Source organism: Nipponia nippon, unplaced genomic scaffold, assembly GCF_047370975.1.
Source record: "Nipponia nippon isolate SJK-2023a ecotype South Korea unplaced genomic scaffold, ASM4737097v1 scaffold_3, whole genome shotgun sequence".
NCBI classification, from domain to species: domain Eukaryota; kingdom Metazoa; phylum Chordata; class Aves; order Pelecaniformes; family Threskiornithidae; genus Nipponia; species Nipponia nippon.
Window position 1 is genome coordinate 114,322,023 of NW_028262347.1, and position 21,841 is coordinate 114,343,863.

The 21,841-nt window shown below is 40.9% G+C and overlaps 1 protein-coding gene across 1 annotated transcript in view; it reads right to left on the reverse strand.

The window, feature by feature from the left end:
• Nucleotides 1–16,649: 16,649 nt before the first annotated feature.
• Nucleotides 16,650–21,841, reverse strand: part of SORCS1 (sortilin related VPS10 domain containing receptor 1) — a 309,525-nt gene continuing 304,333 nt past the window's right edge. Inside the window, exons 25-28 of the mRNA XM_087766088.1 lie at nucleotides 20,169–20,274; nucleotides 19,834–19,994; nucleotides 18,376–18,494; nucleotides 16,650–17,038 (exon numbers count right to left, since the gene is read on the reverse strand). Of these exons, the coding sequence (XP_087622214.1) occupies nucleotides 16,982–17,038; nucleotides 18,376–18,494; nucleotides 19,834–19,994; nucleotides 20,169–20,274 (443 nt within the window). The 3' untranslated portion in view covers nucleotides 16,650–16,981. The remainder of the gene's footprint in view (nucleotides 17,039–18,375; nucleotides 18,495–19,833; nucleotides 19,995–20,168; nucleotides 20,275–21,841) is intronic.

The window sequence follows — 21,841 nt, forward strand, 5'->3', positions numbered from 1 at the left end:
CATGTCCAGGATTTCTCAGCATCCTTTCACTGCTTGGATAGACTGAGAAGACTGTAAGGTGATAATGCTCAGTCGTCCAACAGATATCAGAAACCTTAGAAGCCATCCCTAGAAGGCTCATTGCTGCAATAAAGGTCCATGGGACACTTCCTACATATGTACTAAGAACTTTGTTAAGGGCTTTGTACAAGCATGAAAATGTTATTGCCAGGCTTTTCCTGAGCTGAAGACAGCAATGTAGACAGAAAGTGAGTCAGTCTTAGGGCCCTAAGTCTTTTCTAGATCTGCCATGGCTCTAGAGATATCAGTAAAAGCTACAGAGAGGATCAGTGGCCCGTCGTGCTCCTGGTGCTACTGCCATGGTAAGAAGCCATCCTTGGCTTGATGAGCTGATGGCTCCAGGCTTGGATCCCCAGAGGGACTTTGGACTATGGCAAGCAAAGCTGCCACTTCTACATTTAGGAGTCTTTTTTCCAGTAGTGGACTGACCTGTTCAATCAATTCCTTTTCAATCTCCCTTCAACAAGATGTTACTACAGTTTTATGTCCTTTTGACCCTAACAGAATCAATGGCATTACATTAGCATGAAATCAAAGCAGTGGAAGACTGAAAAAAAAAGGTGAATAGGATCTCTATAATAAGTTAAGAATTTATGCCCCATGATCATTTTGAAAATAAATGTAGCTTGACAATAGCTATTGCCTGTAAACGAGCATCCATGGATACCACATTACTTATGATGCAAATTCACGATGACACAAAAGTTTCTCAAAAGATTTTGCAGAGCCTTGCTCATTAAATTAATTTTGAAGTGCTAATTTGGCACCATTTTTTTAATGCGCATTAATTCATGACATAAATTCTGACACGTTCAGATTTTTTAAAAAAGTTTAAATGACATTGGAATTTGTTTGAGAAATGTACTCTATATAAATATCCTATAATTAGAATCACCATACTTTAGTGCTTTATTTAGTTGCAAGTGAATAGATGAGTGTTTCATGTCATGCTATGCCATTTTATAAGAGCATGTGAAGAAGTCTTCAAAACTATTTAACTGTATCATCTTGCCACCTAGCTTTAGGGCAAAAATCCATACTGTTTTCATTAGCTTACCTTGACAGTGAATGGTGTGAGTGGAAGAAATAGTAATTTCTGAAAAATAGTCAGGAATGTTCTCTATGCTGAAAGAACAGCTGCTTAGATTTAGCCAATAATAATCACAAGGCACTACTCAAGACTTTTAGAAAGAAATCTACTATTGTTCTATCCTTTCTGTTGAATTATTACATCTGATTTTAAAGTGATTACTCTGAAGATGGGGAATGTGGGCTTTGGCCTAGGAAGACTCAAAATCTTGATGCTGAATTATGATCTGGAGTACTCTGGAAACAGGGTATGCACTACCCTCTTCTTTTTGAAATAGGACCACTCTGCACCCTGAAATGCAAAATTCGTGGTGAGGGCAAATAAGAGGAAACCTGACTATGAAGACCAGTGCATAATGCACACAGCTAGGACATGGGGAATTTGGATATTTTCATCCCTATCTAACAAAATCAGAAAGGAGGGGAACTAGAGGGCAGATCCTCCACCTCCTTCATGCATGCGCTAATCATCAAGGCAAAGAGTAGACTATATTCAGAGAACTTGGTTTTATGTTTGTATCAGCATTTGCAAGACTTTCTCAGAGAGCTCTTCCTGGATTGGTATGTTTCTCAAGGACTTTGGCAGCATTTAGGCAGCACTAAGCCACTCTGCTTCCATCCAGAACATACTGGCAAGATCTATGGGCCAAATGAATGTGCTCCTGTATATACGCAGTATTTAAATATATGCATATACAAAGGACTTTTTTTTCAGGTTGTCCAGGGGAGCAGCCTGTAAGCTCTGAGGTGCTTGGGCAATACTCAGCAATCACCCATCTGGACTGTGGGCTGGGGTTAAACCTCACCTAAAGCCACTTTAGGTGGAATATCTGCTTTCTGGATTTTGTCATGACTATTCCTTTGTCTCTGGTGCAGTGAAGGGAGCATAGCATAATTTGTTGATGCTATGAAAGACAGTGATGGTACACTAGGCTGATCACAATGCAAAGGCATTTTGTCTAGCAGCGACAACTTAGGGTTTTTGCATATTTATCTAGCTATCTACCTGTCAGATATAAGCAAGTTTATGATTATCTGTGTTTGTTTGAACTACTGAGCTATGATCTAGGTTTTCTGTTGATGCAATCACCTTCCCCCAAGTCACCGAACATTTACTGAATCCCTCAAGATGTTTTAACTCAGTTTCTTAATGCAAAATTTTCCTCCTTGAAATCAGAGAGTTGGAGTGTGTCTTTGTTCCTGTGTTCAGTCCTTTATAAGATGTGACTAATAATTGCAGTATTTTCCTTTGACTGTTGTAGTAATGCCTCATCCACTCCGCACTCTCTCAGAAGTAATCCACCCTCACAAATGAGGCCTTTTTTCAGCTTTTCTTTATTAATTCTATTGCCTATCCAAAAAACTTGCTAGATTTAAAAGGTGTCACATTTTCATCAATAAAAAAGATGGAAGCCACTGGAAAGTGTCTAGCCCCTACAAGATGTGGCCCTGAAGAAAGAGATGTCTTTGAATATGCATGATTGAGTCAAAATCAGTGATTCAGTGTACAGGAGCTTTTCTTTTTCAGATGCACATTTGTAACTAAACATGACCCCTGTGGTTCTGTCTTTAGCACACCACTTCTGTACTTGGAGCAGTTTCCCTCCTTGGAGAAGCAAGGTTAAAGCTACTCACTAGAGCATCATTTAGAGCATCTCGCACATGTCAGGTTCTCCAGATGGTAGCAGTCGTCTTTCCTGGTGAAAATGGGGTGTGGATTTATGATCCTAGAACCATGGCAGATCACAGGAAACGTGTTTCACCAGTTAGTAGTGTAGCTGTACAGTATGTACACCATAAGAGATTTCCAACTGGAGTTTGTTTTTAGCTCTTTCATACAGCAAACAGTTCTCATTTCTTTCCAAAAAGAGTCCTTGGATGCATGCCTAAAAAAAAATTTTCAAATCCCTTCAGCAGACTATTCCTTCCTCTCTCCTTTGTCTCTGTCCCTCCTTTCCCTTTAATAATAATGGAAACAATTTGCATCATAAGCTAAACACAACTTAATTTCCTTGTACCTTATAGGAAGAAAATAATGTTGCAAATTAAATAAAGTAAATGAATAGTGCATGAACTGCTGCCATCTCTTGGTTATATTCATCACTCCAAGTATTCTGGGCATATTCGTCTAAATCAAGAGTATCAGGCCATTTCACAGTGTTACTTTCCCTTTCACCTAACATTCAGCCTTGCAAACACAAAGCAAGACACCATTTAATTTTTTTCCTGATGCTGCTGCTGAAATTGTCAGTTGCAACTATTAAGGTAATGTTTAAAGGTCTTCTATCAATATTTTTTTGTGCTTAAGCTAAGCCTTTTATCTTACTTTTCTGGGTTTTAGTTTTTGTTTTATTTCAATCTCTACCTTTGTTAAGCTTCCAAGCATTCAGTTGTAATTTTTGTACTACAACAAAGAGAGTTAGCTTTATTTCATCGGCATTCTAATAATGAAAGGCATGAGGACAAAGGAAGAGAAGGGCAGTGGTAGTGAGGAATCACATCTGCTTAAGTGAAACAAAATTAATTTCAAATATAATTTTTTTCATGCTTAAAGAATAACACATTAATTTTATGCCTTATCCAGATGTGTGCTCTGATTAGAAGCTCATTGAAGGTAATGGCATAACTCCAGTGCATTTCAAGAGCATTCAGATGATTTCTGGTGAAAATCGTCAGATTCCTATTGAAGTTGTCAGTGAAATGACATTGCTTTCTCCCACCCAATACCATTCACGACAACTGCTGCATGTTTAATCAGATTCTGCTGATTTCAGTAGGACATCAATTGACCTTTTTTAGGTCAATTGCAATGTGTGGACAGCTGAAATATCCTGTCTGAGCAGTCATTAGATGCCCTCTAAATGATATGGATGATGAATGGGAACAAAATCCTGGCAATCTCCCAATGACAGCCTCAGAGGCAGGATTTTTGCCTCTTTCTTGCTTTTTCCTAGCCCTCGATCCCGCTCCTGTACGCGTCACACTTGTGTATTAACACGTTGCTGTAGCCATACCTCACCAGGCCATATGGCTGCACCACAGCCTACCACTTCAGACAGCAGCAGAGAAGGATCAGCAATTTGTACTGAAAAAACAAATGCAGAAGGTCAGAGAGCAACCTAATTAAAGCACTCCTGAGTTAGGCCAAAGGTTACATTAACACCCAGGCTATAATTAGCAGATCCTCTCACTTTGCTGAGTGAGGAGGCTTATTCACAGTCTGTCTGTTGGAGCAGAAGCAATTAGAAACCACCATCGATGTGACAAGCAGTCACTTGTCATGTGCTACTGAAAAGACCTTGTTGACATGAAGCCTTACAAAAGTTTCTTTATCTGAAAGACAAGAAATTGCTTGGTCTTTCCTCAACTGGCAAGATACATCCAGTCATGGCTGAAGATCTTCCTATGGGAGGTATGTGACTCTGCAATTCTGGGCACAATGATTCTTTTATCTTTCTTTCTGCTGTCATGACCAAATACTATAATTATATACAAACTCAGCTAAAGACCCCCAGCATTAAGTTTGAAAGGACTTCTAGAAAGGAACAGCATCTCCCCGTGTAGCAGGTTTTGCTTCACTGGTTTTTATTCATGAGCTTGTTACATGACAACTTACTGCAGCCTGATTTTCCTACTCACTGAAGTGATTAAAGCAATACCACCCTGGAGACTTCTTGTTTGCCTGCACATCTCACTGCAACCCTCTCAGCTTCCTCTAAAGCAAGGGCAGAGGCCTGGTGTGCTGGAAATTTGGCAGGGTGAGATCTTTTCTCATTTCATAATGGATCCATTCTGTTTTCGCTCTCTCTTTGGCTTGCTGAAATTTCTTCCTGATGACTTGTTTAAAGGATTAAAAAAAGGCAGTGTGGTAATTCTGATCTAGAAGAGCACAAGATATACCATGAAAAGTGCTATAAAGCAGTGCTTCACCCTCAGAGCAGTTCAGGAATAGGTAAATAAAGCTGAACTATGCAGTTCTGATGAGTAGATAATTGCCAGAGTAAGCATGAGATATAGGCGTGAAAATGGGTTGAAAAACCACAAGTAGGACCATCAGTGCTCAGATCCTGTTACTTAAGCAGTGCTTTTCTCATGCCGCTTAGTGTACGGTCACCCACCATCATCTCTCAGAAGGAAGGATTTCTATGGCTAATTTGTGGAACGACTTATTGCTAGGCAGTCTGCCTGAGGATGCAAAATTTGTAGTGATTATTGTAGCCTTTTCCTTCCCAATGCCCTGCTCTCAAGAGATTATATGACATTGCTCAGAAAGTAGGGAAATGGCCTTCATAAGAAAAAAAAAAAAAAACCAAACATTTTTTGAGCCTATATCTTAATTTTTTATTTTTATTTTTTACAAATCCAGGACTTTTGAAAAAAAGCTCAACCCTAGAAGCAGGTGAATTCACAATGACAGATTCCTTCAGGATGTGAATCCCTAAAGTTTAGCTTCCAAATTGCCCTTCTGCTGATTTTTTTTTTTTTCCCTACCCTGTCATTAGACTAAATGGAAAAAAATGTTATGCCATTACCATTTGTGTTCAAACTCAGACAACTCCTGGTGGCTTCCAGACTTCCTCCAGGGACTTATCTTTCCTGCATAGCTGCAGTGGTAGAGAAAAGGGGGGCACTGTGCTCTTGTTCATTATCAAGTTACTGAATGAGGTTTCTGTCATGAGAAAGCTCCAAAGAACCCTGTAGAATACTTTTTATTTTCTCACATAATTTACTTTCTTCTGAAAGTGAATCTTTATACCAAAAAGACATGAGTGCTTTAAGAATAGATGTCTTTCTAAAGGAAATCTCCCAACTCAGCTAGACATCACTAAGCTCAAAGTAGGAACTGGGCTGAAATTTTCTGGTTTCTGATTTTTTAGTGCTCAAGACTTAATCACTCCATCTTCACTCTGTCTTTGCTGGCTGGAAGCAGGAGCAGGCTGAGAAAGGGGATACCAGCAAGAGCTGGTACCTCATGCCCTGACTGCCCTGATGGATCAGTCTGAAATCAGGATGAGCCTGAGTTGCCTACAAAGTCCACCTGCCATAGGAGCCTCTTTACAAAAAATCCTGCCTTGAAACAACCCTGGACCATCCTTTCTGGCTGATGTCTTGTGATATAACCACAACAGGAGATAGAAGAGTTGGGGAAAATAGAGCACCCATGCAGGAGGAAAACAAAACTGTGGGAATCTGTCTCCATTTCCCTTTGGCTCCCAGCCCTGCCTGTGTCAGTACATTGATGCAGAGCTGACCCCAGTGTGTCCCACGGCACAGCACTGCGTCTGCAGGGCCTCATGGGCCCATCTGGAGGGCCTTTCCAACACTACTGCCTGCTGCACTGAGTTCCAGAAGATTCCTCCTATGGTTCATTATTTTGGAAAAGATCTCAGACTGAGAGCTAATCGGTCTTTGCTGCACTTTGAAATACCAGGGAACGGTCTGGACAGACTCATGTGCTCTCTGTTGGGCCCTCTGTAGCAAATGTTGCCAGCTGCTAAGAACATCTCAGCAACAGAGATGATAAACAGATTTTTTAGTCCTGATCTGGTGAATAAAAAAGCTCAGTGAGGAGAAACAGAGATGTTCCATTCCAGTGAAACCAACATATTCAAAACTAAACTAAAAACTGAAGAAAAAAAAATAAAATTGGGGAAAACACATGGCAGAATTTCCCTCAAGCGACTGTGCAGTGTTGTTTCTCCTCTCCCAAAAACCTAATTCTTTGAAAAATTTACTATCCATTGAAAGAGAGAACACCAGTTTGGTCTTCCAGCAGTGACAGAGCATTTGTGAAAAGCAAAGATATAGATGTTGCTAATTATGATGTAGGTACATTGACATAATGATGTGAACAGGGCTTAGTGCTTACAGTGTGTGGGTAAGTAAGTGAAGGATGCTCGTTTCGAAGGTGGCCAAGTGCGGAATTCACTTTCAGAAAAATAAATTAAAATCCCATTTAAAAGAATGTTTTATTTACTTTTTTTTTCCTTTTCATTGCTGGGAAGAAAACATTTCCCTAGATGATATTATAATAATATTCAAATGCAATTCCCTGAGAAGACTGAGTAATTTCAAATCCTGACTAAGATATTTAATTTGAATTTAGTTAAGTGGTTATTTGGCTGAAAGGGATTTTAAAAACAAGATCTACTTATGAGTCTTCAGGCTAAGAAAATATTCTAGGGAATTTAATTAAGAATGGGATTCTTTACTAACTTCAATCCAGTAGTAACCTGCAGGTTTGTTTTCTGGTAATTAATGTATCTGCTGGTTAATATGATAATCATGACCACATTTGCAACAACTGAGAACTCTAATTAAACAAACAAACAAATTGCTAATAATCATCCTTAGTGTTCACAGAGTTATGTTCTTGGAGGAACCTTCTGGCCGTATTTATACATATTATTGATATTGATGGTATTACTTACCTCAAAATCTACAAACTGTTAATATGCTGGTGTTTTAGGATTGAACAAGATTCAGAAGGGGAGGCAGTCTGGCAATCTATCGATCGGTAAAATTTTCTGATAGAAGGAACCGGTCTTTTATTTTTCCTCTTTGTTTTAAGTGTCTTCTAAAAGGCTTTAAGATGTTGTCTTAGGGAAAAAAAAAACAAACACAAAAAACATGGGAACTGTTTTATGAAAAGATTCATTTTCTGATTTCTCAATAAAATAGTAATATTTTTATGAAAAGAATGTGACAGATTGTTTGGGGGTTTCTTTAGCTTTCTCCAATGTCATTTCATTTTTTAAAAAATAAGATATCTGGTGTTAAAAACACAGCAATGAGGTATTTCCAATATATATTGAGAGGCTTTTACACTATATCCCTCAGTGTTGCTGTTTTAGCAATTAATCAGCAATAAATGAGGGTCAGCTTGGAAAGACAGGGGAGGAGTCTTCTCGGCAGGAACCTTTGGGAAGAGCTTTGTGGAGGAGACTTTGTAGCAGTGTGAGAAATGAGTGACACGATCTATTAGTTGATAGGGTTTCTGGTAGGTGAACAGGAGGTGTTGAACTCCAGGCAGCGCTTCTAATAGTGAGTGCACTTCTGAGTCTTCCCAGCTAAAGAAGCTTTCCTGAGAACCATTTCAGCTGCACGCCTGAACTTTCTCAGCTGGACCTGGTGCTATTCTCTGTACGATTCACTGCCTTCACCATCTTATCTTAGCTGAGGGTTTGCTTCACTGCAATGGTTATCTAAAATGGTATCAGTCCTTCCCAAAGCTACCTATCAACACAGCTGCCTACACTGAGGCTGGACAAAAGCTGAGAAGTTTCACACAGGAATACAACTCTGCTACAAAACTCTCTACCCTCACCACATCTCTCCATTCCCTCCCTTTTGCCCCTCTCCCAGCTGAGAATTGCTCAGCCATGATGCTTGTGATAAAGGACACTGGAGAAGAGAACATAGGGGTATAGGATGGGAAGGGACCACATAAGCCACCATATCAGGTTCCCTGCCATCTCAGGTCATCCTATCAGAGCAAGACCTGGCAAGACGATGAGGAAAGGAATTCCTGTGGATTACAGGAGGGAAAGGTAGCTCCCAGGACAGTCTCTTGCCCTGGAATCCCTGTCCTTCCTTTCTTTTTGCAGAGGCCTATGTATGCCAACATCATGCAGCACCTGAGTAGTGGAGTTTATTCCTACAGTTTTTCCATCCTGATGGAAAAGTAATAAGGTAATAAGTCCATGCGAATGGAAATGCTCACAAGGAAAATACTTTCATCTTTCAGATCTGCTGCCAAATTCTGTATTACAATAGGCCTTGACAACTCTGATGGTCTTTCAAGACTGAGCTTATAACAAATCTTTTAAATTCATCTGTTCTTCAAGAAAAAGAAAGCCTTTTTAGTTCTTTGAAAGATATGACTAGAATTCACACAAGGGGTCTTCTGTGTGCTTCTAAAAGTCTCTTTTTAACTGTACACTTACAGTTCATTGGAAAAGCACTCAGCTATTCAAAGATGCCAAAATCAAAGGCTAGCTAGTGTCCAGTTAATCCAACCAGCAGGTGTCTGTAGATAGCTGGTGGAGATTCTCTGTAGAGATAATGTTAATGCTCTTTCAGGCATCATCTAGTGAAAAGGAAAAAGGAGAAAAAAAGAGAGCTTTTTATTATTATTGCTTCCCCAGCTGCTCATTCCTAGCTTCACTATCTTTAATTTGTGCATGATTTTTCATGAATACTAAGGAAAAGATAGTAAGATCTGAAAATGGAATTTGACTCCAGAGCTAGAAATACTTATCATTTCTCCTTGTTATCTGTTTGTTTCTCAGGAATTGGGGCATTCTTTTTCTGCAAGTTTTGGAAAATGCACGTTAGTATCTTGCTATGCACAATGTAGAAATCAGAATTTCAAAAGGGAGCAAAACCAATAATCTATTTTTAGAATCTAGTTCAAACAAGTCAACAAAATAATGTTGGCTGCTTTCTGCATTATCATTGCAATTAAAAAGGAAAATTAGGAAACGCAATCTATATATGAAGGAAAAGTTCAAGTAAAACTAAGGATTGAAGGTAAATTTCTTGTCCCTGAAACCAGAACTTTCTCTGAAATGCAGAAAAAAGTGTGCAATAATTACAGGAAAAAGAATCATTGCTTTTAACTAATAAAAATGTTTCAATTAACAGGAAAACAAAATAGATTGCTGGGGAGGGATCATAATTTCATTTTTGTTAAGAGCTGCTAAATGTAATCCTCCTATATCATAACATACACTGAGTGCTTGAGGAATTTCAGCAACAAAGTGATGCTGAAAATAAACTAGTGTTTATTTTCCCCTGAAGTTAACTCCAATAACCCTGATTGTGCTTTAGAAGAAACAAGCTCTTCTTGTAACTGTATCCAAAGGCTGAGAAGCCTTAAAAAAAACACTTTAAAGGAAATAAGTGCTTCTGTTTTACAGACAAATACCAAGGTCAGCTGAAGGCTGTGGGCTGTCTTGGGATACCCTCATGAAATGAGAGGAAGGCCCACAGCAGCAGGCAATGGGGTAAGTTTTCAGGTCAATGTGGCACGAAGACATGGGAAAAAAAAATCCAGTAATGAAAAATGAATCAAAGCTGATGGTCAGGTCAGCCTTTCTGATGGGACATTGTTGGCAGCCTAACTATGGAGCTTTCCTCTGCAGACACATCCGAGCTCAGATGGGCACGCTGGCTCTGACCCTGGTTCAGGCTTAGCTAAATGTGATGGAAAGTGAGATTAATAACCTGATTGCTGTATTTTAGCACTTCAAGTGAGGAAAAAAGTTTCTGGACTCAGGAAGGGCCTCTGTCTTGTCCATTAAGGAAATGTTTTTCAAAGTGTAAACATCAGCTGGGAAACTAACTACTTTCTGTGGCTTTGAAAATTTCCTCCCTGAACTGCAAATTATTTTGGATACAAGTTGTCTTTCATCCTGTGACAGTTAAGAGTGCCAAGGCCTCTAGTCACTAACAGAACATAAATAATTAACCAAATGATACTCCTGCAAGTTCATCTGTAGTGGAAAACATTTTTATATACACAAACCAATGTGGCAGCAGGGGAAAAAACAACTCCATGAATGGCCCACTCCAAGATTTTGTTCAAGAAATCAGTGGCTTAGAGGTCAGTCTCTCCAGTCCTGTGGCTCTGCAGCAGGGTCTGAAAAAGGATTTTGCTTTTACATTTATTAGTGTTTCTTCTAGATCTCTTGAGCAAGTGCTTTCCAGAGACACGCATAGGTGCAGCTGGTTAGGGGACTGCACCTTGGACCAACCAGCATCATCTCGCACATAAGGCCACAGAAGGAAGGGGAGAAACCTCAGGTCTCTGCTGTAGACGTGTTGTGGCTTCAGGGGAGCAGGAAGGAGGATTACAGTGTTTTGAATCTCGCACTCCCTGGGTGGGACTAGGCAAGTGTGGGAAGTGGGGAAAAAGACCTATTTGTTGTGAAATATCTGGTGTAAATATTCCACACAATGTACAGCATCCACTTTTCTACAGTGCTGAGTCTCATCCGCTCACCTGAGGTGACATCAGGCAGGAATCATCTAAAATGGGCAGTCCGTTTAATATCTGTATCTGCTACAAAGGTTAAGAAAGTTTTCCAGCTTCCATCAAGATGGAAAGAGCAGGTCTCTGCACTGAGACTGCCTTAGACCCAGGAGGCACCCTCAGTCTGGAGTGCACCACATGCAGAGAGATGGAGACACGCTGCTTCTGGTGTGGAGATAAGGGTTCAGCCCCTCAGTTCAGGATTTCTCTGCAGTGACAGAATAAGGATGTTCCTCCCATGCAGGCAGGGTTAATAATCGAAGGGTTTCTCTCTTAAAGCACTTTGTAGCACTACATTTAAATGTGCTGCATGCATTATTAATCTTTTTGCAGCAAGAGCGGAGGCAGCTGTCAGTCCAATTAGCGTTTCAGAGCTCTACCCTGCAGCTGCCTCTGGGGGGCACGATAAGGATTGACATGGTCCATGGGACGGGTGACCCACACTTTCGGGCTGGGGAGAAATTATTTACCAGGGTAGCTGCGGTCCCAGAAACACCACCATATCCAACTTTGTCTAGGGAAGGCTGCAGGAGGATTTTGTTACAAAAAGGGAGGGGGGGTTTCTTGCATCTATGTTGTACCAAAGGCAGGCAATCATGACTCTCCTCTCACCAGCTTTGCTATATTCCTTCTGTTGCAACTTTGTCTCTCAGGGCTTCTCCATAAAAGACCATAAAAACTACAAAACTTTGGCATTGTAGCTTATTTTCTCTGCAGTTTGGTGGATACAGCACCTTGCATGTCAGACTAATGATTCTGGTTGGGATCCTTCTATTCAATTAATTTGAATATGAAGCACAATGTAAGCAATATCCTGGCTACTGTTAGTGATATTTGTGTCCACAATGGCTGGATATGCTACAGCCTCAGAGAAGTTGAGGAAATAAAACAGTTGTCCAGCTCCTACTCTGCTTACACATGGCTGAGCTGATACAGCTTGGTGGGAGGTCATTATACAAACCCAAGCGTGGCCCTACTCTCTAAGCACTTAGAGTCAAGGTTAGATATTTGACTGGATATATTTTAGTCATAAATTAGCACAAACTTCAAATCTCTCTAACTTAACCCAGAAAAAAGCAAGCCTTTGCACAGACAGAACAGCATGGAGCTACTGCCCTAGGCTGGTAGATGCATAGGCATCTCTGTACCACCTAGGACTCAAGTCATGAATCCTACATTGAGTTGGGCTGTTCAGATGTTGGGCTTATTTAGATGTTGGTCTGTCCATATCATTCAGAGCTCTCATACACAGTGCTGAGGTTTTTTTCATGTAGAGAAGGTCTGGTTAAGGTCCACTTCTCAAAATGGCCCACGATTACAATGTGAGGCTCAATCTGTAACACAGAGGTGTGAAAACTTGTTCCCTTATTTTGTTCATTTTATCCAGTTACAATGTCACCCCTACTGCCTATGTGCATACAGCACCTAGCACTGGGGTGACTGTACCACAATGCAAACAACAAGGAAAACATCTTGAAATTCTCACATTGAGAAATACATAACAACACAGATTTCCTCTAGATCCCACTTTCAGCACAGTGAACAGTAATAGATAGCCATATTCCCCAGTAGGAAATAAGGGAGAAAAAAAAAAAAAAAAGCTAAAGTTAAAACTGCAGATGAAATACGTCTCTTAGGCTGATGACTTGGTACATGATAGCGCTTTGATCTTATCAATCAGAAAACAATTTAACTTCAGTCTTTTCTTCTGGGTATTATGGCCAGGATCATACCAACACTCCAATCTAAAAGGATCTGTTCTAGCTCAAGTATTATTTATTCACATGCTTTACTATTCTGTTTCATGGAGAAATGCAAGGACGGCACCTCATTAACAGAAGGAAAATAAAGTTTTCTTTTTTAACATCATGAACATGGTAGCTCTGCAACCAGGGGTAATGTTCAAAACACTGAATGTACCTAGAGATATAATGTGGCAAGGAAACTTTCCATGCATTCAATGAGAGATGACAGCATACAGATAAAATACTAATCCCTTGTTATCAGCTCTAGGTACCAGACTAAATGCAATTGTCAGAAATTCTCAGCAGAAGTTGACAGGACCAAGACAGGGTTCATTTAGGGTCACTGAAAATTCCTGCTTTATTTGCATAAGCATTTCAGCCACTGCTTTAAGAGTCTTGCTTTCCAGCAAAAGTTTAAGCAATTAAATGTAGCCACATATTAACAGCAAGCAATTGTTTGAAGCCCAGATCCTCAAAAGTATTTAAACACCAACACCTACTGATTTCCAGGAAAGGCAATCCAGCATTTTAGCCTAAATGTGCTGCTAGGTGGAGAAGTATAAATCTCTTCGAAGTCAGTATGTCTGTCCCATCCTTAGGTCTGTGTTCTGGCAGTTAAGATGATGGCAGAGGACCAACATCAAATTAGGAAAATATTTTGAGTTTTTAAACATATTTTTACTCCCTGCTCTTTCTGACAAAGGATAATGAACTTTTTTTTATTCTCTCAAGGTACAATAATATCCTCAGAGAAAATTCATATTGGATTTTATAAGTATTTGGTATATTCTTTGTTTATTGTCTCAGCATTCAGCCATTAGCAGTGCATCACTGTGTTGTTATACAAACCAGAAAACAACAACTACAAATAACAATCAATCTCTGCCTCAGGACACACACAAGCTGAAGAGAATGATCTGAAAATGTTTTAGAGGTGCTTGCCAAAACCAGACTTACTGTTTATGGCCAGAACAGATGCCTGCTAATTCAGGTGGGCACTTAAACTATAAAAGCAGATTACGTCTGCATACATGTCTCTGAGTCACCGGTGCTATGGCCCTGGCTTTGCCAGCCGGTCATTAAGCCTGAATGAGAGGTGAAGAAAGGCTGAAGTGTCCGCTTTAACATTTTAGGCTGGTAATTGTAATTATACCGGGATTTGCCCAGGCTGTGAAAACTACACATTCCTCCAACAAGCAAACTCATCATTCCTGGACTTGACATGTGATACCACAGTCTTGGTTGTTGACAATGCCTGAACTCCAGATCTTTGACTATCTATGTTCGTATATAAATTCTTATGCCAGGGGTACAAAAAAGGCTAGAGAACTGAACCAGGAGCCAGTTACAAGAGGCAGAATGATCTGGTGGTTGCATCCTGACTTGAAAAGCAGAAGCTATGTTTTCTTTCTTTTTCTCAGCAACATGCATCCACTGTCATCTGGCAACTGACAGAAACTTCCTATGCTTCATTTTCTTCACATGTAAAAGCTGGTTAATCAGTAATGCAAATAATTTAAACTTTTCTTCATCAGTGTTGGCAAAAGGGTAGTCAAAAAAGACATTTTAAAGGAACCTTTAAGAGTGAGTGTGTATGGGGAGAGATAACCATGAGCAGGGAATGGAGCTGGAGTTTTAGGGAGCTGCTCAGAGCTCTGCCATTGACTGTTTGGAAACCAGAAAAACAGCACTGCACCACTGCATCCCTCATCTTACCCATCCGTAAAACAGCGATAATAGTTCATTTCACAAAGCACTTTGACCAAGGACTGAGAAAGTTACCTTCATACTAGCATCTTGCTTCTAGGAAATGTATTTTCAGAAGCATACTATCACCACCCTCTTCCACTTCTGCTGAGCACCCCTTTCTTTTTGAAGTTATCATCTTCCTACTGTTTAATGTTGTTAGTGATCCCAGTCAGGGACAGAGAGCTAGAACGAGCAACAAAAACAGAGGCCTTCATTTAGAGACATAATCTGTTTAATAAATATGACTGTAAAAGCAATAAACAATAGCAATTATACATTACGCTACATTGTATTTAACGAAAGGGAAAAAGAAGATGAAAAAGTACATCAAAAAAAGTAATTTTAAAATTAGAAATAGTTCCAACACTATAAGAAAACCTTTTGATTGGCTTACTATAAAAATAAGTTGGCTAATGTTGGACTTCAGTGGGGAGTATTATACAGTTGCTGCCAAAACTTTCCCATCTTTCTTAAAGCTGTAGTTGCAAAGACAATAGCAAAGCCATATAAACTGCTGTGTTTCTACCTGTCTTCAGAGAAACTAGAGAAAGAGGCAGCAGACTCTGTACTGTGATTATCTTTTAACTACTACGGGTCTAATGTTCTTACACTTGGTATCACTTTTTTTCTTTGCCAGCACGTAGGTTGATTTGGGCTCATGCCCAGTTTATGACAGAGAAATTCAAACCCACCACCGCCACCAAACCCCTGCTCCAGGACTCTGGGCAATGCCAACCATGCTGTTGTCTCCTGTCTTTGACTCAGGTTGCCATGCGCAATGTCTACTGAACAAAACCCACTCATGTCAGGAATCAGGGTGCCTCCTAAGTGCCTTCATTTGCCTTCATCTAACATAGTTAAGTAAGTGTACACTGGTTACTGTCTTTTTCTCTCTGCACTTCAAACCACAATCCTGGTGCTAGGTTTACCTGAGTTGGGTTGGAAATCAACAGCTGTCATGACCACAGGTTAGGCTTCAGCCAGCTAGCCAGTGTCTTGGGAGGACTTCTTTGAGGTACGCTAAGCCTGCTTTCCTACTGTTCCCTTACATAGTCTACGTGAACATGTCCTGCAGCCTCATTTCTAGTTGCAGCATAAGATACAATCTTATATTATTGGTAAGAAATCAAATCTTGTACAAGAGTGGTCCTGTGGTGCTGGGGCTCAAAATGCAGGGCAACAATCTCAGGCCAAATCCTCCTTTACTCTCCCTCCTCTGCCCAGAGTGGCAGGAGTTTGCAGATCTACAACCAAGGTGGGTTGCCAAGAAGGCCATAGGAAACTGCGCATAGACACTTCCCTGCTCCCCATTCTATGGATAAGGTGTCTTTCAAAAAATTGACATGCCTTAGGGTGACTCCCAAAGGCTAGAGATCTCCTGTGACTTCCCCAGACAAATCCAAACATGAGCACTAAATGCAGCTGAGGGTGTTACTAGGGCTTTCTCTTAGTCAAAATTGAAGTTGTAAGGCTGGTACAAAGTACAGTGTAAGTTCATGCTGGCAATAACCTCCTACAAGTGCAGTATGGACAGATCTCCCTGCCTGTAATGCATGCTAGTTCTGTTCCATTCAAGGTTAGGAGGCAAAAAATTATCTTTCAACAGTGCTATCAGTGGGATGCCTTGGTGTGAGTAGGCTAAAAAAGCTGTTTAAGAAAGAGCCTGGTCTTGCGGTTGGGATTGCCCACACTCGCACGTAGCCTCCTCGCAGCCATGGGGCACAGGCAGCAGCTGCAGCTAGAGGAACAAAGGACAGAGTCCAAACAAAGACATAAACCAGTCTGACCAAGAATATTTTCAGTGCCTTTAAACTCCAGTGTGATTTTCTGTGTGTCCTATGAAAGTCTGCTGGGGCGGCTAGCCCTCCCACAGCCCAAAGTGCTAAAAGAGAAGTTAAATCTAAAGCCAAGAACCCTAAACACCCCCTCCCACCTCCCCCAGCCCTTCTCCCCCCACATCCCAGCCCACCCCTCTCCCTAAAGAAGAGACCCCCATGCATATTCTTGGCCTATATCATTATGAATTTTCTACAAATTAGAGACAGATCAGAAAAAAAAGAGAGTGGAGGAGTGAGAGGAAGGGCCGCAGGAGTGAATAGTGGTACCAGTTCCTCTCCCCCCACCCCCCACTAAAATTGAACACCTGTACAATGCAGTTCCACTATGGTCTCAGTATAATGTCCACATGCACAGGCTTAAAGCTAAAAACCCTTTGTCATCTGAAGAATTAAAAAGTCCAAATGCAGTGAGCTCTCCTCTTTTTTTAGATATAGATATATATCGGTGTCCTCAATTCAACCATTTACATAGGTAGGGATTTCTTTTGTGCTCTGGGGTTCAGCAGCTGTGGAAATACTTCCTGTGGCAAAGAAAGAACAAAATAAAAGAGTCAGTAAATAACAAGTGCGTTTAGCCAAGGAAGATGTTTGAAGGTGTCACCTTGCTGGTCTTTGGGATTCAACTGTTCCAGACTGACAACGTTCTTCCCAGAAATATTTTCTTGTCATTCAAAACACTGAAGGTGATGTCCTGTTCTTTTTCTAATGAAGATGATTCACCCATGTTGAACAGAAGAGGGAAAGGCCAGAGCAGAGGGGTGGAGGGAAGGAGGGGTTGAGGTCCTCAGAGGAAATGTGTAAGTCATTTGCAATTATAAGGTGTTGGAGATTTCATAAATAACCTTAAGCTTTGCATTTGCAAAAGAAGAGCCTAACCCACTTACATCCAGAAAATAGGAACTGTGTTTTTTTGCTGCCAGAGTTTGGAGAGAAAATTAAATGGTCCAGGGACATTCATTCAGATTCTTCCAATGAAGGATGCCTGAATGTTAGTTAGTCAAAAGGGGTTGAAAAAACCTGGCTTCTGAACAAGCATACAAAAGAGAAACACCCAATTACAGTCTTGCTTTGTTTTCCCAAAAGAAAGAAAACTTATTAAAAAAGAAATTGCTGATTTCCAGAAACAGATGAGGTTGTTGTATAGGAGAGTGAAGAGCCTTTGCACTTCCTATTCTGTTCACACTAGGTCCATACCTTTTCATTTTGTCAATGAGTTCTGATTCAGTTTCCTCATTCATCTTACTGACAGGATGGAAAAACACTCTTAGGAAGTTTGTTGGACTGATTCCTTTTGATAGAGAATTGAGTCTATGTATCTCACATATTTACCTTTTGTGCTTGCTAGTGCAGTTACAGGTGCAGACCAAGGAGTTATAAAAGGCCAATTTCTGGTTCAATACAGTGTCCAGCAGCACAGCTGAGAAACACACAAAATGCTCGCTATTGTAGAAAGCCAGAAATGCTATAGTTGCACCAAATGAAAAACTACCCCCAAAATTGTCTTTTGACTACTCTTATCCTAGAGGCTTCAAGGGTTTAGTTTCCAACACCAGCAAGAGCAGTTCTGAAGGTGCCTTGAATAGTTAGCAGGTGACTGACTCTTGCTGCTTCAGTCTGAGTGACCTGTGAAAACGTGTTTCCCTACCCCTGGAACAGCATGAACCACAGTCTTAACATTCTTTTAGAAAGGGGAAGCTCAAAGCCCATCTAACTCTAGAAAGAGAGCTCCTGACGTGCAATTGGGTGTTTCTCCATTAGCATCTTTCTTACATCAATTTTGCCTTGGAGGATTCTGGGGGAAAAAGAAAAAGAAAAAAAAAACAAACAAAAAAAAGAATTGTTAAAGTTTAGGACCCACCGCTCCGGGTCTTGGCTTGAAACCTCTTGGTGATCCACAAGCCTTTTGGAAGTCCTCTGTCCAGACTACCTTGGTTGCATTTCCTTTCCTTGGGTTCTGGACTGTGGCCTGGGGTTGCTCTGTATGGGGAACACCACACGGGAAGGTTGGTCCCCTCACTCCATCCTGTGTTCTGCTAAGCAGGGATGTCCAGGTCTGCTGGTGAATAGCTGCTTAAAAGCTTTTAATAGCTACCAGATCTCTCCTTAGTGAACAGGGGAGGAGAGATCAGTATTGATTGCAGTGGGGCTTCCAGCTTAGACATCAGTTTCATCAAGAGACTCTTCTTTTTCCTCCCAGGTTGTTTCACAGGCCACAATCTTAGCACATCACATTCCCTCCTTTAATTGCCCTTCCCCTTGCTCCCTCTCTGCAGTAGCTATGACTCCAAGCCTGCTTTAGCAAACACTCCCATATATTTTAGTGACAACCTCAGGTGGGATCTAAGGTTTGGTTAAGCTGATAAAATTGTGCAAATAAGAGATCTCAGTTATGACTATGCTTCACTCCTGTCTAAGTCAAAACAGCTATAAACTTTAATTCCTCTAAAATAGGTCCACGTCCTTATTTGCAGGGGTCCTGTACTGCCCAATTCTGGGCCTGCAGAATTGTCACCTCACAAATGAAGCTAAGCAATGCCCAAGCAATGACTGAGCAATGCTGGCTTTAGCAGAACATGTCCCCAGGCTGAAACCTCGTTGCTCCATCCCAACACTTTTACTGTAGTCAGGGTAACAGAAAACATATAAGCATGAGCAAATGTGTGACTGATCCCAGTATGCCCACTTCAAGTCTATTCAGTTTAGGTCCTATGAAAGCCTGCTTTGCAAATTTTCAACCACAAGAGGCCTGTGGGAGAAATCAGCCTGAAGGCAAAACCAGCTGTCCAATGCTGAGATCCCAGGTCTTGCTCGATTTCCTGGGAATCAGCCAGGCTAGCATTGTTGTTGGCACCAAGGTCTGGCACAGCACAAAGGCCACAGAAGTTAAAACATCAACAAATATTTAGCTTTTAGATTTGACTTACCGAATCACCTGCTCACCTCCATGTTCCAGGTGAGGGTGGCTGAAGTTCTCCTGGATGTGGGGTTTAGCCCCCCAACTATATCAGCCCCAGCAAAATAAATTAAATTGCCTTATAGCGCAAGTTAAGTGCCGGCAGGATTTTTGAGAAGGGGAGGGGATCTACACAGAGCAACTAGGACAGAGAAAAAGCCTAAAGTTGTTCCGCTCCTTTCATCACATGGCAGTGAGGAAGAGGGAAGAGTTAGCAAGGTTTCCTGTAGCAAAACTAATGCTGCAGCAGAAGAGGATGGGAGGAGGAGTGTGCAGGAATATGGGAAGCAGGAAGGCTGAGAAAAGGGTTAGCCAATTATAAGTCAGAGTCTGACCAGCTGCGGGATGCTGCAAGTTATTTACCTATGGGCTGGACTTCCAACTTCTCATCTACTAGTTGCTCAGGGCTCATCATCTCACTTTGAGGGACATTAGGGATGCTTTCCCTCTGACTGACTGGACTGACCATCTCTTGATCTTTTTCATTCTGCATCTGTGCATATATATTAAGGCCAGGAATCTTCCTAAAATATTAACAGAAATCATCATTGTGGGGTACTCTGGCAGATGATGTAGTATCAGCTTTTACAAACCAAGAAACAAATCACTGCGAAAAAGAAAACCCAGCAAAACAAAACCAAAACACCTCAGTGAAAGGCAGCAACGGGGAGAATGAAATGGCTCAGGGAGAGTCATACCTCTTGAACTTGTAGATTACAAACACAGCTAGTCCCACAAAAACGACAGAGAGAAGCATCAGCATAGCTGAACCACTGTGACTGGGAGTGAGGTCCACCAGGGGAGCTGCAAGAGAGGGGAAGAAGGTTAGAGCCACCCCCAGCCTGGAGTGAAAGTTGCTCCCTCCAGGAACATAGTTCATTTTTCCCTTATTCCCTCCAGGGCTACTCTTCCTTTCTAATCCACCTGGGTTCAGACCACTTATGGCGCTCAACCTACCCCTTGATGTGACATCCCATAGCTTTCTCCTTAGAGGCCTCTCTCGTCTATCAGAGGACTGCCTGAAACATACTCACTCATATTGCAGACAATTACTTAAGGCAGTTGCAAATGAGGTCACTTGGGTAAAAAACCTGGCATTTTCTGGATGACCTTGGAGCTACCCATGGGCTAACTTGTCATGTTGACTTTCTATTTTGCTTAGAGCTAGCTTGGGTAGCTCCCAATGCATAGTGAATAATGAGCAACTGGCTCCTCAATTTTACTGAAGCAATGATGCTCACCAAATGTATTGTTCTCTGCTCAGTCCTGTTCCTTCCCCACTAGAAGTGCAGTGCCCTTCACAGACACCTCCTCAGCATCCAGGTTGGATTCAGGTTCATCTTTCATTAAAAGCAGGGCTGGAGGTGTGGTTTTAAGTGCCATCTGTTTCCACTACATAAAGTCAGGAGTGTTCCTTCAGTAGCAAGAGGTAAAGATGAGCCTTTCCCAGGAATATCTAATGTGATTCTAACTATAATTTATTAGAAAAGGCCTACAGAATACTCAGGGCCAGAGGAGTAATTTTTAAACGTTCATTTGGGATTTGATCTTGACTTTAATGAACACTGACCAAAACAGAAAACAGCCATGTGCATTGGCAGAGTAAATGCACAGAAACAAATTTGAAAAATTATGAGCAATTGCAGGTGACTCCACATTTGAAGTTCACATTAAGATGCTTTGAGATAGCCTTCTTTTCTGACATGGGCTCTAAACATTTTCTGAAAGTACATCTGATGTAGTATCACTGGTCACTGATGAAAATTCAAGCCAAGGATTGCTTCCATTATAAGAATTATTATGTAAAATGTATATTAATTTAAATCTTAAATGTAAAGTCATGTAATTCTTCTGTCATATGTCTATTACTTTTTTTTTACAATCTACAGAAGAAAAAAAAGTCAAACTGAATTCTTAAGCTGTTGCTTTTTTTTTTTTTTTCTGTAGAGATTAATGAGCTGTGCTGCATCTCTGCTTTTTTATGCTTTTGGTTCTAACATGTCTAAAAGTAAGCATCTGATCATCTGTTCCACAGCTAATGGAAAGCAGAAACATGCAGCAATATTCCCAGGGCAGATATTAGCAAGTTCTGCTTAGGAAAAATGAAATATTGCAACACTAAGGCTTTCTTCTGGGGGCATTTAAATGCATTCACATTATACCCTTTCTTAACAGTCTCTTTCTCCTTCCCTTTATGGACAAGGCAACACATGGACTGACAGCAGCTTGGGCAAACCTGTTTGTACCATAAAAAGCTGGTACAAGTGAACTGAGGCTTTTTGTTTGCAAGCTAGCAAAAGAAGCTGATTCAACTGATCAGACTGATCAGCAGCTTCTGGAGAAAAGGAATTCCTAAGAATCCTGAGCATGG